This window comes from Ovis aries, chromosome 3 (assembly GCF_016772045.2).
Source record: "Ovis aries strain OAR_USU_Benz2616 breed Rambouillet chromosome 3, ARS-UI_Ramb_v3.0, whole genome shotgun sequence".
Taxonomy (NCBI): Eukaryota; Metazoa; Chordata; class Mammalia; order Artiodactyla; family Bovidae; genus Ovis; species Ovis aries.
In genome coordinates this window covers 87,570,814-87,586,757 of record NC_056056.1, presented here as the reverse complement: position 1 = coordinate 87,586,757, position 15,944 = coordinate 87,570,814, and the positions used below count along the sequence as shown (strand labels likewise).

At 46.5% G+C, this 15,944-nt stretch overlaps 1 protein-coding gene across 4 annotated transcripts in view; it reads left to right on the top strand.

Moving 5' to 3' along the window:
* The window catches only part of CRIM1 (cysteine rich transmembrane BMP regulator 1), a 210,045-nt gene that overhangs the window by 105,880 nt on the left and 88,221 nt on the right, over positions 1-15,944 (top strand). For all 4 annotated transcript variants that reach the window (XM_060412267.1, XM_060412266.1, XM_027966933.3 and 1 more), the window contains one exon: positions 11,008-11,129. In XM_060412267.1, coding sequence (XP_060268250.1) covers positions 11,008-11,129 — 122 coding nt within the window. The remainder of the gene's footprint in view (positions 1-11,007; positions 11,130-15,944) is intronic.

Below are 15,944 nucleotides of genomic sequence, written 5' to 3'. Positions count from 1 at the left end.
TTTCGATTTGGAATTTGACTGTTGGATTTGACTTTTGAGCTCAGTCTTTAAGAATGAATCAGAGTTCACCAGATGGAGAAAGAGGAAAGGGCACTCTAGGCTATTGTGGTCATCGATTTTTATATTTTTAATGTGTCTTGCAACTTAAAAAACACCAATACTGTGTATTAACACGTATATATGGAGTTTAGAAAGACGGTGACAATGATCCTATATGCAAGGCAGCAAAAGAGACACAGGTGTAAAGAACAGACTTTGGACTGTGTGGGAGAAGGCAAGGGCGGGATGATACGAGAGAATAGCACCGAAACATGTATATTACCATATGGAAAATAAACGACCAGTGCAAGTTCAGTGCATGAAGCAGGGTACTCAAAGCCGGTGCTCTGGGACAGAGTGATGGGGTGGGAGGGAGGTTCAGGATGGGGGACACATGTGCACCCGTGGCTGACTCATGCCGATGTATGGCAAAAACCACAACAATATTGTAATTACTCTCAAAGTAATTATTTTTAAAAATTAGCACTGATCCCACTCACGCAGGTAGTGCTGCTGCTGCTGCTGCTAGTGCAGGAGACACAAAGAGATGCAGGCTCGATCCCTGGGTCAGGAAGATCCCCTGAAGTAAGAAATGGCAACCTGCCCCAGTATTCTTGCCTGGAGAATTCCACAGACAGAGGAGCCTGGCGGGCTACAGCTCATGGGGTCGCAAAGAGTCGGACACGACTGAGCTACTGAGCACACAGCACACTTGATGACTCGAGAAAAACGGAATTCATGCTCATGTTGCTTTTTCTTTTTTCCTTTGATAACCATCCCTTTTGCAAAACTACATCACTAGATCTAGATGATTTTTACTTTCTTACCGCTTTCAATTAAAAGTACTTGTTAGTATGGTACACCAGGGCCCTTGTTACCCACCTCTGGCCTGTCTCACTACTTCATGTCTCCCGCACGTTTTCCCCACAATGTCCCCCAGTTCCCCAGCCCAGCATGCAATATCCTCCTAGTGACTTGAACCATTTGCTCCAGCCTAACCCCACTATTCTTTCTTTCCTCTGTAAATGTGAGTAGTTTCTTCCCTCTTCCAGGAATGTCTGTCCTCCACTCTCTCTTCCCCATGTGGCATGAACGCTTCCCATCTGTGCCCACTCTCACTACCCTGCTCACACACAGACATACACACAGCATCTGCTCTTTGTGCCTGCAGTTGGAAGAATGATCCTAAGGGTTGAACGGAGGTCTCCAGACACATGAGGGACTCCAGGGTTGAAGATGCAGAACAGCTACTGCCAGAAGTGTGATTTTTTTCTGTCCACCAGTCATCAACAGCTTGGGTATCAGGACCAAGGAAGTCACTGGTTTGATCTCCAGTTTGCATCTGGCTGCCTTGGAGCTTTGACCCCAAGACATGATTTCTTGGCATTGCCCTGTTTTTTTTTGAGGGGGGGGGGTGTCCATCTTTAAATTAGTCATCAACATTTAAAACCTGGGATTCTTCATGTAAAAATCTGGTGTCTCTTGAACAGTTGGAAGGTATAGTGACATTGACTATACGTTTCTGCATGGAGTGAATAGTGAAGCCCCCTCAGAGGGCACAGACCCTCGAGAGTTGTCCACAACACCCTTCCGCCCTTCGAAAGAAGACAGTCACATTTGCCATTTCAGGGTGTATCTGACTTGGGTTTGATGTCAAGGGACAAGATATGGATGGAGGTTAAAGGGGCAGGGAATTTAGAAGTATCATGAAGCTGGTGGCTCAGGTAAAATGCCCTGGGTTTGGGGGCTGTTTTTTGTGAAGGAGGTACCATCAGATGAGGCCCAGGCTTAGAATAAAAGGGAACCACTTAGAATAGAAGTCTCAGTAAGGTTGAGGACTCGGTGTGGTGGGAGCCTGGGCCTGAGACAACGGAAAGGAAAAATGAACCATTATTCTGGAAATGCCAAAATCAACCCCCAATGTTGTGGACTGCAGGAAGTCTGATTTGACATTTGAGAGAACTGTGGCTGGTGAAAGCAGATGGCTGAAGTGAAGGGGCAGCAAGGGTCACTGGAGTCCAAAAGATCAGGTGAGGGGGTCAGGATGGTGAAAAGGCTTCCTCCACATAGACCTGGAAACTTCCAAATGATAGTGATATGGAATAGTTCACAGGTGTTGAGTGCTTCTGTGTTCCAGGCACTGTGCTGGTTACTTTTCACACATCAATGTATGGAATCCACGTCGCAATCCCATGAGAAAGGGAAGCTTAAATCATCCTTGTCCTACATGTGGAACAAGTGAGCTTGAGAAAGCTGATGGGGTGCCCAAGGTCAGACAGCTCCCACGTGGCCAGAACTCAGCCTAAGATTCCTGCATGTCAGAGCACATTCTCTGAACCTCCACCCCTCTGTAGGAAATGGGCAGGAGATAAAGCCCCAGGGGGCCAGCGGGGCTTGCGTGGAGGCCTGAGGGAGCAAACAGCAGCGTAGGGCTGGCCTATAGTCACTGTGAAGAACAAGCCCAGGGCAAAGGTGAGTGTGGGGCCGTTCATGGTCTCACCTTAAGGAAGTAGTCTTTTCAGGTGAGCCAGGTAAGGGAGAGAACAGATTTGATGGTGCACTTTGTGATGGTGATCGGACTCTGGGAGAGGAAAGGGTAGGGGGGCGGGCAGAGCAGTGGGCATGAAAGGATGAGTCCCTGGGAAGCAGGGCGATCTCTGAGGATGTGCATTCCCTTGAGGATGGGAGACCAGGGGACCTTGCACTTTACACTGATGACAAGGATGAGAGGTCTGGGAATCAACAGCCCCAAGGGATCCAGGGGATGTGTGCTCAAAGTCAGCTCTTTCAGTAGCAGCTCTGAGGGCCTACAGAAGCGTTAGCCCCCCAGGTGGTGGAAGACCTCCACATTTCCAAATAGTCCTGATGTTGGAGTTTGTTCTTCACGTGATCCAGAGGGAAGACAGAATGGTCCTCATCCGCTTGTGTTCTGGTTTGTTTATTTTGTTTATATGTATCCGATACCTCCCTAAACCACACTTCTTGAACCAAGCACCAGGCCCTGTGTATCCCGAGCCCACCCAGCTGAGTGCCTGCTGCACGCACACACTCAGCAGAGAGTTCCAGGCTCACTGCATGTTCACCAGCAAGCTGCTCCCACGTCCTGAAGCATCCATTCCTCAGGCAGTCGGCAAATCCAGCCCTGAACCAGGAACACCTGATGTTGCTTTATTAGAACATACTGTCCTCACCAGACCCACTGCTCCTCCTCCCAGGGCGCAGCGTGCTGGTGTCTTCTCCTCCTGCTCTTCCTGCCTGGGCCTCCACGCGCCTCTCTCTCCTGTCCCCTCTGCAGCCGTCCTGCCCACCATGGAAGTACACGCCAGTGTCTTGCTCTAGGCCTGGGGAGGTGAAGGCAGAGAGCTTCTTGTCCTGGGTTGTGGTAGTTATCAGGTTATTGGACCATGCTCAGTTCAGTTCAGGACCCCCACCAGATCCGAGGTCTGTGTTTCGTGGGCCCTGGGGTGCTTCCCAGCTGTATGTCTGTGCCTCTGGTTCCCCCACAGCCAGGAGGCGTCTCTTGGGAACAGTCCCAACTCTCTTCTTGTTTAAACAGTCATGGGGTAGAGGACCTGTGCAGCATACACTGGCTTTCTCCTGACCTTACCTGCTTACTGTAGGGCTTGGCTCCGGAAGGTGATTTCTAAGAATGGCATGAGCCCACAGCTCCTATTGTCTTATGATTTACACCACTTTTCTCTCAAACTTAGTACCTACAGTTGAGTTCCTTGAGCCACAGTCCAGCATTGAGAAGCCATAGTCATCGGCCCCTTGATAAAGTTAGGAAGAGGGTGGTCATAATGCCTGTGTCATTAAGGGCTTCCAGTGGACTTTACTGTCGTTATTAATACCGTGCAGTGGGAAATGCAGAGGACCGTTTTTTCTGTTTGCCCTCCGTTGATACTGTCCCTGTACTGAAGCAAATCCTTCCACTGCTGCCCACAGAAAAATGCAAATTACAACAGCAACCAAAAACCACAGGGTGATTTTACCGTTGACTTTGAAGGGAAAGTGATGCCGAACATGGGGTTTCTGGTTTTACAGGTGAAAAGAGGAGTGAGGAGGCCTCTGGGAGGAGGCGTGTGGTCCTTGGAGCCAGGCCCTGTGCTTGCTGCTACGGCTAAGGCACGTGCTGAACCTCCTGGGTGGTGGAAATGAAAGAGGTGGTGGAGGAATGAGCTGGGGATGGCGTGCGGTGGGGGTTGTCACTTAGTAGTAAATCTTACAGATGAAGCAGGAGAAACTAACATAGGGAGGGCAGCTTTCTATCAGGTTAGGCAGGCCCTCAGCTGGGAAACTCTTTTCTTTTTGGAGGTTTTATTTTCAGTCTTCTTATAAAACAACAACAACAACAACAACAACAACAACATAGAACTTACACATAGCTAGAAAGAGGTTAGAAATTTAATCAGTAGAAAGTTAGTAGATAGATCAGATTTCATTAAAGCTGAAGCTACTTTTTATAGACTAGGAATATGTTTTATGTGTCATTATAACTTCCGTTACTGACAGTTATTTTATTTTTATGGCGTGTGGAATCCTAGCAGTACACGTGCTTTGCCCTTTTAATTCCACATTTATTCTTGTTTCCTGTGTAAAGAGAGCGCTGCCTCCCGCCTAAATAGAGTCATTTTTTATTTATAGACAGTGATTCTCTCCTTGCCAAGGGCTCAGCACTCAGCTTGAATGTGGAATGCATCCAGGGTTGGGAGACATGTTTGCAGGGGCCTCAATAAGTGGTGGTTTCTCCAGGAACAGGTAGAAATGACAATCTGCTAGGGGACAACGAGGAGTCTGATAGTTTGCTGCTCTGTTGAGTGGTGGGAGGAGGGGCCAAGAGGACCCTTCTCCCCACAGCGTCTTCTGCCAACTCCATGCACTTTAGCGTCCTTTGCAGTTTCTGTCGTCATTGTGGTGAAACAGACTGTTGATTCTTCAGTGTAGTTGTGAAGACATGCCTGGTAATCCGGAGATGCCAGCATTGAGTGTATCGTTCCTCTTCCTGCATTCTTCTTGGGCAAAAAAGGAAGAGACAAGGCCCATCATGAGCCGGGCCTGAGGGTGGAGGTGCTTGGTGAGGGGGGAGTGGGGAAGGGAGAGACTGTGATGTGCTTCGAGGATGAGGTGCAGACAAGGAGAGGCTGCAGACAGGGATGAGCCAGGATCAGACTGTGATGGGAATGACAGTGTTGGAATCCTGGGATTTTATGGTTAGAAGAAAGCACATGAAGGTCCAACCATCTCATTTTAAGGAGGAGAAAACTGAGCATCCCGCAGATTAAGTGGCTGGCTAGCAGTCATCCATTTTCTGATGAGTGATGGTATTGGATAGTGAATTCAGTTATTTTCTTCCTTCCACGTCTCTTAACTCGTAGGCTAGCTATGTTCAGGCAGGAAGAGACTTAGTAAATGATCGAGAGCAAGTGCTGCTGATCAAAATAGACTACTCGGTGAAAGGACAAAACTAGCTGCACGTGGCTTTTGCCACTGGGAAGCGCAACCTGCATTAATGAGACTCTGTGCCGTTGTTGTTCAGTCACTTAGGTGTGTCTGACTCTTTGCCACTGTGTGGACTGCAGCACGCCAGGCTTTCCTGTCCTTCACCATCTCCCAGAGCTTGCTCAAACTCCTGTCCGTTGAGTCAGTGATGCCATCCAACCATCTCATCCTGTGTCGTCCCCTTCTCCTCCTGCCTTCAATCTTTCCTAGCACCAGGGTCTTTTCCAGTGAGTCAGCTCTTCAGCATCAGGTGGCTTCAACTTCAGCATCACTTCCTTTAGGAGCAAATTGTTCAGAAAGTGGGCCCCGGATTCCCAGTGGAATCTCCTGGAGATCTTTTTATCCAGGCCGCTTCTAGAGCCCTGCCCCAGACAGACTCTCAGAGAAGCAGTCCTTGACAATGGTGCCCTGGAATCTGCATTCTAAACAAATTCCATAGTCTTTCCCTCCACACACTGGTTTTGAAAAGCACTGCACTGAGTAGCTCTGTGTCTAAAATTTATAAAAAATAAAAATTTTAAAAACAATGCACGGTCCAACCTCTGACTTACTAGCCATAAAAAAAAAAAATCTTATTCCAAATTATTGTTTGGATATCTTTATCTCATTCAGTTTTTTCATTACAAGACAAATAAGACATGTCCCTGCACGAGGGGAATTCACAGGAGAAGCAGTAGGATTTTGATTTTGTACCAGGAGCAGCTCTATACCAGGAGAGAGAGCTAACTAGTCCTGGTTGCTTATTTGATGAGAGAAGGCCTTGTGGAGCGAGCAGGTGGCCTTAAGGCTGCATGGGATTTGCCTGGGGAGAAAGAGAGGCAGGCATTTGAGACCGAGTGGCTGGCTGAGCTGTGGCACTGAGAGATGGAGGTGGGGAAGGAGGATTCAGTGAATCGCAGGTTGCCGTTGTCACTGTCTGCGTATATGTGTGTCACGTATGTGTGCAGACATATTCTACTGTCTCCTCCACACGTCACAGAATATGGAAGCTAGAGGGTAAGTAGAGACTTGACTTGGGAGCACCTCGAAAGTTGTGCTGGGACTCAGGCCTGCCTGGGAGTGTCTGTGTAGATCAGGAAGTAAATGACACAAAGGGAAGGCCGGAGTGTGCACTGCTTTTCAGCCCAGAGAACCAGCCCACGCAGGCCTCCTAAGGAGGGGAGTGCCCTCTAGGGGCTTAGATGATTTTTCTGAGTGCTGTTCATCTTTGTGCTTGCCACTAAGCTGGATCTATTACCTATTGGAGAGGGAAGAAAGACAGCTTCACTAACCTACCTGGCTGCAGCTGTGATTACATTATGCAAACATTTATTAATGTGGTACCTTGATTGATGATTATCTTAATACTGAGGATAACATTAAAGGCTTGATTTTCAGGCAGATTGCAAATACAAGTTGGTTCTTGTTGGAGGTTAAAAAGCCCTTAGCCTATGATTCCTTTTATATGAGCTGACCAGAATAAGAAGATCCATGGCGAAAGAATAAAGACTCGTGATTGCCAGGGGTTGGGAGAAAAGAAATGGGAAATACAGGCTTCTTTATGAGATGGTGAAAATGTTCTAAGTTTAGGTAGTGGTAATGGTAGCCCAACCCTGCGAATATAAATACCATCGAACTGTATACTCAACAGGGGTGGATTTTATAGTATGTGAATTGTGTCCCAATAAAGCTGTTGTTTTATTGGTTTTCTTTAAAAAGCCCTTAGCACTTCTACTCCAGGTGTCCTAAGAGAAGTGTGGTGTTTAGGGTTTCAGAGAGGAGTTATTATCTAAAGTAATCTAGAAAGACAGATGGTACCTAGACAGACAGCGGGAGATGAAGGCTAGATAAAGAATGTTCAGCAGGGAGTAGAGCAGTAGGCAGTGCAGAGACAGCAGAGGGAGGGCTTGTTTGGAGAAGGTGGCTAGCATCAAGAGAATGAAGAGAAGTGCTGTATTTGAATAAAGATACGCGGAGGACGTGAGAGTGTTGAATGCTAGGCTGACAAGTTTATCAGTTAAATGAAGAGTAACTGAAGGCTTTTGACTACAGAAGTACAGGAACTGAACCCATAGGTCGAGTGTGGCATGAACTGGGAGAAGGAGAGACCTAGGTGAGGGGAGACCAGGTTGGAACCTGGAAATTGGGGGATGGAAGGTTTTAGAAGTGAGGAGTAAGTGTGGACATCAGTTTACTTGTAGGTTAGTCTGTTTGCTCAGCCACTAACCCACATGTTCTCCCATTCCATTGCTTGTTCTTTATCCATGCTTTGGGGTAAAGGGTAAGAGGGAGATTGGGAGGAGGGACCAGAAAAAGAATAAGGATGAAGAGAAATGGTGATAAGGGCAAGATTCTGCTTGCATGCTTTAGCTGCTCTGTAATTTAGCATTTCCTCCTCATGACTCACTATAAATAACAGGATAGGAAACCTTATTTGATTTCAGATCAGTTGACGAGGCTGCCTGCCTCACTATTCCCATCTGTGGAAGGGAAGACTCCCCACCTCCAGTGTAGGTAAACCAGAGAATCTAGAGTAATCTTACTAGAGAATTTTGATCAAGCTGCCTTGAACTCAACATTACTTATAATGTAATAGATTTCCTTGGAATAAAGGTTCCTGATCGGCCCTCATTTGTTACCTGAGACAGTACAGACTTTATCCATCAAAAGAGAACTCACATGAGCTGTATTTTGTTGAACTGTGTGAAATTGCCGTTTTACTATTTTTGATCTGCAAAGAAGGCAGTTTTGTAAAGCCTCAACCTAATAGATACTTCCTCAGTAGATATTCGATGTGAGCCCAGATTTTCCCCTGTTGGTTTCCTTCATAGGTTCCTTCCTTTTTAAGGTGCTAGTGGTCTTGAACACCTGCTAGTTGCCGGTTCTGAGGAGTCAAAGGTGGCAGTAGCCACGGAGGGCTTGCCCACGGGCTGGTCAAGAAGGGGAAGGAAGCAGGAGCAAGCCGTCCAGCCAAAGCCAGGGCATCGGAATCCTCGGCGCTGTATTGTGCAGTCCTTCCGGGTTTAGAAATGAAAATTCAGCCTCAAGAGTTTTCCTTTCCTCAGTGGGTTACTAGATCTGCAGCGTGCCAGAGACGACCCGTATGGGTCTCTGGAAAAACGAGAGAGGTATTTTAGAAAGTGGGAAACAGGTTAAATGTCAACATGGGGGAAGCAGGTTTCCCTGGTGGCTCTGTGGTGAAGAACCCGCATGCGGTGCAGGAGACACGGATTCAGTCCCTGGGTGGGGATGACCCCCTGGAGCAGGAAACGGCAGTCCACTCCAGTATTCTCATCTGGGAAACTCCACGGAGAGGAGCCTGGCGGGCGACAGTCCATGGATCACAAAAGAGGCAGATAAGACTTAGCGCTAAACAACAACAAAGCGGGGGGAATAGACTTAAGGCGAACTTGGTTATGCTTTTCAAGTTGGTGTGATTTCTGACAGCCTAGCACAAAGCCTGGCACACAAGCGCACACTCGTGTTCAGTAAAGATCTCTGAAAGGTCAAAAGACATCAGATGAGGTATTTATTGCTCGGTCGTGTGCTCGCTGGTGGGGGATGGAAGGTTTTAGAGGTGAGGCCATCCCCCAAATCTAGTGATTTCCTAGAACCCAACAGTGGGAGAGGAGATAGCCAGTCCCCAAAGATGTGGAAGGCTGGCCAGCTGTTCTTGTAGGATGCTTTCATCGGCATTACATCCAGATACTGGGATCAGGGCGGGGCCTCTCAATGCTCTTTCCCCATTAGTCTGTGAACTCTGAAAAGTTAAAGTTGTACAGAGCCTCAAGTGCAGTAAATGTAAAGGATACATTGTTACTATAATGTCACAGGAATATGATCATCTGTTTAAAACTGCAGTGGCCACACACATAAAAATGAGAGACCATCCCATAACCTTTCCAGGGACTAAAAGCTCAGTTCATGTTTACTCAGCCGTGGAAGGTGACTGTCCTGTAGGAATACAGATTATGAATCGAGAGCTCCTCGCTCTGCTCACACCAAACAGCCAAACATCTATTCTAAATCACAGTCAGAAATACCACTGCAGCAAAACCTTAATTACCTAACAACCTCAGCTTCACCATAAAGCGTATATAGCCATTTCCCCACAAGGAAGGGGCCTCAGAGGGGTCACTCACACCTGTCCAGTGGCTTTAACATCTTTGGTGAAGATATTATCTGAATTCATTTCTATTTTAGTTCTACACTTAACTAAATTGTCATTAAGTCTCTGGGTCTGATTATAGAAGTACTTGTGGAAGACAGACATTTTATTTTAGAAAAGATCTGAAGAAAAATAAGAGCACAAAACAATCAAATAAGAAGAGAGAAAAAACAGAATTAATGAATTGAGGTGTTAATAGTTCTTCCCTCCTGGGAATGTTACCCTCCCTGAATCTTGACCTCTCTGGTACATAAATACCCACATGCTTCCGGCAAGGATGTCTCCTTTTAAGAGGCCTTCCCTTCACTCCAGTCGACCTGGGAACTCCCTTAGTCATCCTCTCCACCTCTGACCCACACTTCCATTGCCAGGGGAGTCCCGGGCAGAGCCTGGCTGCTCCTCCCTTGTGTTACATTTACATCCTGACGCCCTGCTGCACTGGGCTTCTCATTTCCTGCCTCCGATTTCATTCTGACACATCAGCATCGGGCAGTTGACAACATCTTTTTCTCTTCTCTTTTTTTTTTTAAACCTGCCTCTTATTTTCCTGCAGTCAAGCAAGTTTTGCAGGAGAATTGAAGTTAAGGGCGAGAGCCAACAGAGGTAGTTTGCATTCAGAAGAATGTACACATGCAGCTTAGAAAACCTAAAACACTAAAACTCTCAGCATCCAGATAGCTGTCACAAAATCCATTTGCTACAGCTTATACCCTTTATTTGTAAAAAGCTCCTTGGTCTTTAATCATAATCTATATTTTTTATTATATAATTATAAATTAATATAGCTCCAGAGGAGGGTGCTACTAGGCACAATCACACTGATTAAAAAAAACAAAAGCTGAAAAACTAATGACCTATTAGTTGAAAGAATCGAGTCAGAAACATTGCTGAGAAACACCTAAAGGTCAACAGCAGCAAAGCAGCATCATAGACTCATTAGAAAATGCAGGAGCACCGTTCTGTGTCAGCCCGTCCAAGCATCACTGATGTCTGGAGAGACAGGATAATGTATGTCATCAAGAAAGTGTCTGTTATGCTCAATACCAGTCTGGTTAAGTAAGAAATGAAGTAATGCATTTTAGGAATTTTTCTGTCCAAATGGTTAATGTTAAATTTCTGGGCGTATACTAAGGAGATGAGCCTTAGTTATTTGGAATGCCGATTATGTTAGGACCCACTCCCCGTTCCCCCGGTGACACCAGATACACAGGACAGTGTCATGGAGAGGGGTGAAGAGTGTGCCGGCCACTTTGTTTGTGGTCTCCCAACTTCTGTGTTGTTGTTTATTCACGGGGTTTTCCTTCCCTTTTCTCTGGTTTCAGATGCGAGTGTCTCTCTGGCTTATGTGGTTTCCCCGTGTGTGAGGTGGGATCCACTCCCCGCATAGTCTCTCGTGGAGATGGGACACCTGGAAAGTGCTGTGATGTCTTTGAATGTGTTAATGGTACGTGGGGTTTCTCTTGTTCTCAGCGAGCATACATTTGTGCAGGAGGAGGAGGAGGGAGGGTTCAATCTAGCCGCTTCTGTCTTTTTAAAAGGCAGACAACATGCTCAGGGAGTTGATGAAACTCAGGATAGCTGCTTAAGACCCCACCACGAGGTAGGGAAAGTTAGGAAGGGAAGCCTCATTCCATCTTGTAGAGAAGGCATTTTTGAAAAGGTCATCGCAGACTACACGTGGCCGTCACCGTCTGCTGTGTGTCAGTAGTTGAGAAATTCTGGGATTGCAGGAAAAGAACCACAGAAAATGTGGCTGTGTTCTTCCAGTCGGAAGACCTCATCCCGCTACTCCTGGAGGTAGTCTGTGTAACTAAGGCCACGCTGTGGCATTAGGCCACGGAGTGACCACAGTTTGAAAAGAGAAAGGACCGTGTTCCTCTGGTTCATCCTTTTTCTGCTTAGAGGAAACACTTCTGGCCAGCCGCTAGTCAGTAGTATTGTCCTCATTAAAGCCGGAAACTTGTGGGCCAAAAAAGCCATTCTTCAGCCCCAGGATTCCTTCACAAAAAATCCACCTCTCTCCCTCTCACCTTTCAGCAGAGGGTTTGGTGTGTGACGACCTGGTGTTTATTGAATTTAGATGCTAGAAGGGAGGAGAGCCTAAATCACGCTCCTCCATCAGAATTTTCGGAAAAGCAAAGAATAAACTCAAGCAAGTGAACTGTCAGTGATTTTTAGAAAGCATTATTTAGTCAGTACTTAGACACACAAGGAAAATGACTTTGAATGTGGACAAATACAACAAAATTATACAGATAGAAGCGTCCATGTTAACTGCTGCCTGTAAGAAATCAGGGTTCAGAAGGTTTTCTGCCCTTCTCCCAAGCTGCCCCTCCCCCACAAGAAAGGGTTGTATGAAAAGTCCAGGCTTGTTTCACTGAGTCCTGTAGTTTTCAGGCCAGAGGCTACATGTTTTGGTTTTTTTCCCACTTAAAGAAGCACTGGTGGTATGACTTTGTGGTTAAAAGAGAACACAGACTGGAACTGAATGGCTTCAGTTTGAAAATCAGTTCCTCCACTTAGTAGCTGTATAGCCTCAGTTGCCACATCTGTCAAATGGAGAGAATAACAGTAAGTGAAGTCAGGTTTTGTGTGTGAAGCACTAGAAATTGTGCTTCAAGAGCAAACAGTGTCTATGATTCTGTGTGCCTCCTTCCTGTTCACTGTCCTGGACACAGCAGGACGTTGCTTCTTGACTTCAAGCACATGGGGGAGGTACAGGGCAGGCTCCACGCACATAGACTCTTCTCGGTACTTCTCCCCACCTGCTTTATCATCCAGCTGGTAGTAATGTCTTCACCACCAGCAAATGGCCAAGCCTCTGATACTTCCTGCTGAAGCGAATTGACTGCAAGTGATATTCTGTGAATATTTAACTCGTACCATTGGGACCGAAATAGTTGGTCTTTGTCCTGGGCTCCCAGCATCTCAGATGTGCTTCCTTCTAGTACTCACCCCTCTCCGTGTTTCTCTCTCACCCTAGAATCTGAACTGCCAGAAAACAGGGAACCTGTCCTTGTGTCTGTGACATGAGCACATCGCCTGTTTCTCGTGGGGCACCTGGGTTCTGACGCGTGGCTGGTTGAGCAAGCAAGTGATCTGATTCATATCGCCTTAGTTCCCTCTAGAGTGGCTGTTAATTGTCAGCCCATAGAGGAGTTACTTTGTGAGAATCCACTATCTTTTACTGCCCCACACTTTAATCTGAAGTCTCTTATACCCTGGAAATAACACCTCTAGTAATACAACTTGCTGTTGTATCCGCTGGGTGAGAAAGTGGAGTATCTTTCTTCTTTCTTTGCTTCTTAATTATAGAAACCCAAGTGTCAGGCCTTCTCATCAGGACATTCACTTTACATCTCACCCCAATGTGATGCAGTTTGGGCAGCTGATTACTGCCCCTATTTGACCTCAGTTCAGTTCAGTTCAGTTCATTTCAGTCGCTCAGTCGTGTCCGACTCTTTGCGATCCCATGAATCGCAGCACGCCAGGCCTCCCTGTCCATCACCAACTCCCAGAGTTCACTCAGACTCACGTCCATCGAGTCAGTGATGCCATCCAGCCATCTCATCCTCGGTCGTCCCCTTCTCCTCCTGGCCCCAGTCCCTCCCAGCATCAGGGTCTTTTCCAGTGAGTCAACTCTTCGCATGAGGTGGCCAAAGTATTGGAGTTTCAGCCTCAGCATCAGTCCTTCCAGTGAACACCCAGGATTGATCTCCTTTAGGATGGACTGGTTGACCTCAGTGGCCTTGGATAAATCTCCAGGGTCTGCTCCCATTTATAGAGCCCTGACTTCAGGAACTGCAGTCCATAGGGTCGCTAAGAGTCAGACACGACTGAGCGACTTCACTTTCACTTTTCACTTTCATGCATTGGAGAAGGAAATGGCAACCCACTCCAGAGTTCTTGCCTGGAGAATCCCAGGGATGGAGGAGCCTGGTGGGCTGCCGTCTATGGGGTCGCACAGAGTTGGACACGACTGAAGTGACTTAGCAGCAGCAGCAGCAGCAGACTTCAGGAGCAGGCCTTCTACTGTGAGAAAATGTTGAGACAACAAAGCAGTAACAGGATTTCTGGTGTTTGCCTCTTTCTTGCCACCATAAGTTAGTTGGGTGATCTTTGCTTTACTTCTTGTCCTGCTATAGCTTGTCTGTTACTGCATTAGTCATTAATTGTAGGTGAGACTAGAAACTACAATACTCTGAAGATTTAAAATTCCATAGGATAGTATTTATGGAATTCTATCTCAGAGTCTGTATTTCACTTTTTTGGCATACATACACACATAGAAGGTATTACCTGTCAAAAATTCAGTATCATTGCCCGGAAGAGCAGGGGTCTATTTTATGTATACATATTTTTAAAGCCTTATATGTATATATATAAAGCCTTACTTATCCACAAAGGATTTGAGGCAATTTTACACTAAGAGCAGACACAGTAAAATAGTAGTAAAATATTAATGAGAAAAGAGAGTCAGACTGTAGAGTTGTATGTAAAAGTTGAAAAGCGAAAAGGAAATGCCCACAGGTGTGCAGGCCATAGCATCTGTCTATGTAATTGCTGGAGTTAAATGTCAGGTTAGGCCCCCGGCGTCCTGGCCAGCAAAGTGGAAAGGGAGATAGAATCGGACCCACAATTCTTATTTTTAGAGACAAGAAACCTGCCAGACAGGGCAGCATTCTCCTCGTGTGGAAACTTTTGAAAAGAGAGCACTGGATGACGCAGTAAATTGTGTCCTCAGTTGCTTTACTCCCAATTTCCTCTGGCTGCTTTTCCCAATAAAAAGTAGAAGCAAAATATTAAAATACACCTCCATGAAGGCAGTTTTCAGGGGTGAGTTGAACACCCATCTGGAACCTGAATGCCTGAAGATCTGTTTCTTGATTTTGAGAATGCTGCCCAACCCCTTAGCCCCCACCACCGCTGTTCCCCCTCTGCCCATAGGAAGGTATTGGAGTAGATCTGGGAACCCCAATTCAGGAGACAGTGGGCTGCTGTCTAACCCCATGTGAAGAAACGGAGCTTACCTGCCAGCACTCAGTTCCCTAGCTGCCATCCAGGTGATCCATATGCTTGCATTATTTTTGGTTTTTTTAAGATAAGCATTATAGTGAAAACAGAAGATTAAAAAGAGAGAATTTAAGAACTCCCGAGTTTTGAAAACATTGGCCTAGATGAATGGACGGAAAGAACATTCTCCATAAATGTTACTCCTCTTTTCTGTTGGGTTTGGTTCTGTATGGGGGGGAGGATGGCTGAGTTGCCCATCAGATGGTGGCAGTCTGTAACTGAGGGCTGAAAGGAGGACCAGCACGGTAGTAGCTGAATGAGAACCCTGTTGTTTAGAGAGACCTAATGAGCAGGTGGTGAGCTTGTGCTCCTTTTGTGTGAACTTGTGAGACATCAGTATCATCACCTGGAAGGATGACCTCCACAACAGTGTTGAATAATGCCACATCTTCTTCGGGAAATGGTTCTGTGTCTGCTCTGGCCCAAAAACATGTTTTTTCATCCGTCACTGGGGGTTGAGTGACAGCCTCTACTTTAGATGGACGTGTGTCCTCTTCCATTTGGTAATAGTACATCTTACTGGCTTACACTGGCCCAGTTCACTTGTTTCTAGAGGCATTTGAGTTTGAATAGGGCAGTCATCCATGCTCAGAGTATGGAAGCGATCATTTGGTTGCTTAGATATGATCAGGTCTCCAACATACAAAAATGCACAGAAATCCAAACTGGAACACCATGGTTTGAGTGTCATAGCCATTTGAGTGTTGTGGCCACTGACTCTTCCAGCATCAGACACTAACATGTAAAATCAATCAGTCACAGAAGAGCCAGACCCAAAGTCAGCTTCTCCTTGTGTAAAATTTGGGCCTAGAAAACTCAAACCTTGGGTTTCCCTTGTGGTCCAGTGGCTAAGAATCTGCCTGCTGATACAGGGGACATGGATTCAAACCCTGCTCCAGGAAGATTCCACATGCCTTGGAGCCACTAAGCCTGTGTGCCACAGCTACTGAGCCTGTGCTCTAGAGCCAGGAGCCACACCTACTGAAGCCCGAGCGCCCAGAGCCTTTGCTCCGCAGCTAGAGAAGCCACCGCAGTGAGAAGCCTGACCGCTGCAATTAGAGAGGAACCCCCCACTTGCTGCAACTAGAGAAAGCCAGTGCACAGCAGTCCAGACCCACCACAGCCAAAATAAATACATAAGTAAATCTTTAAGAAAAGAACAGACTCAGACCTTCGCTTTGTTAAT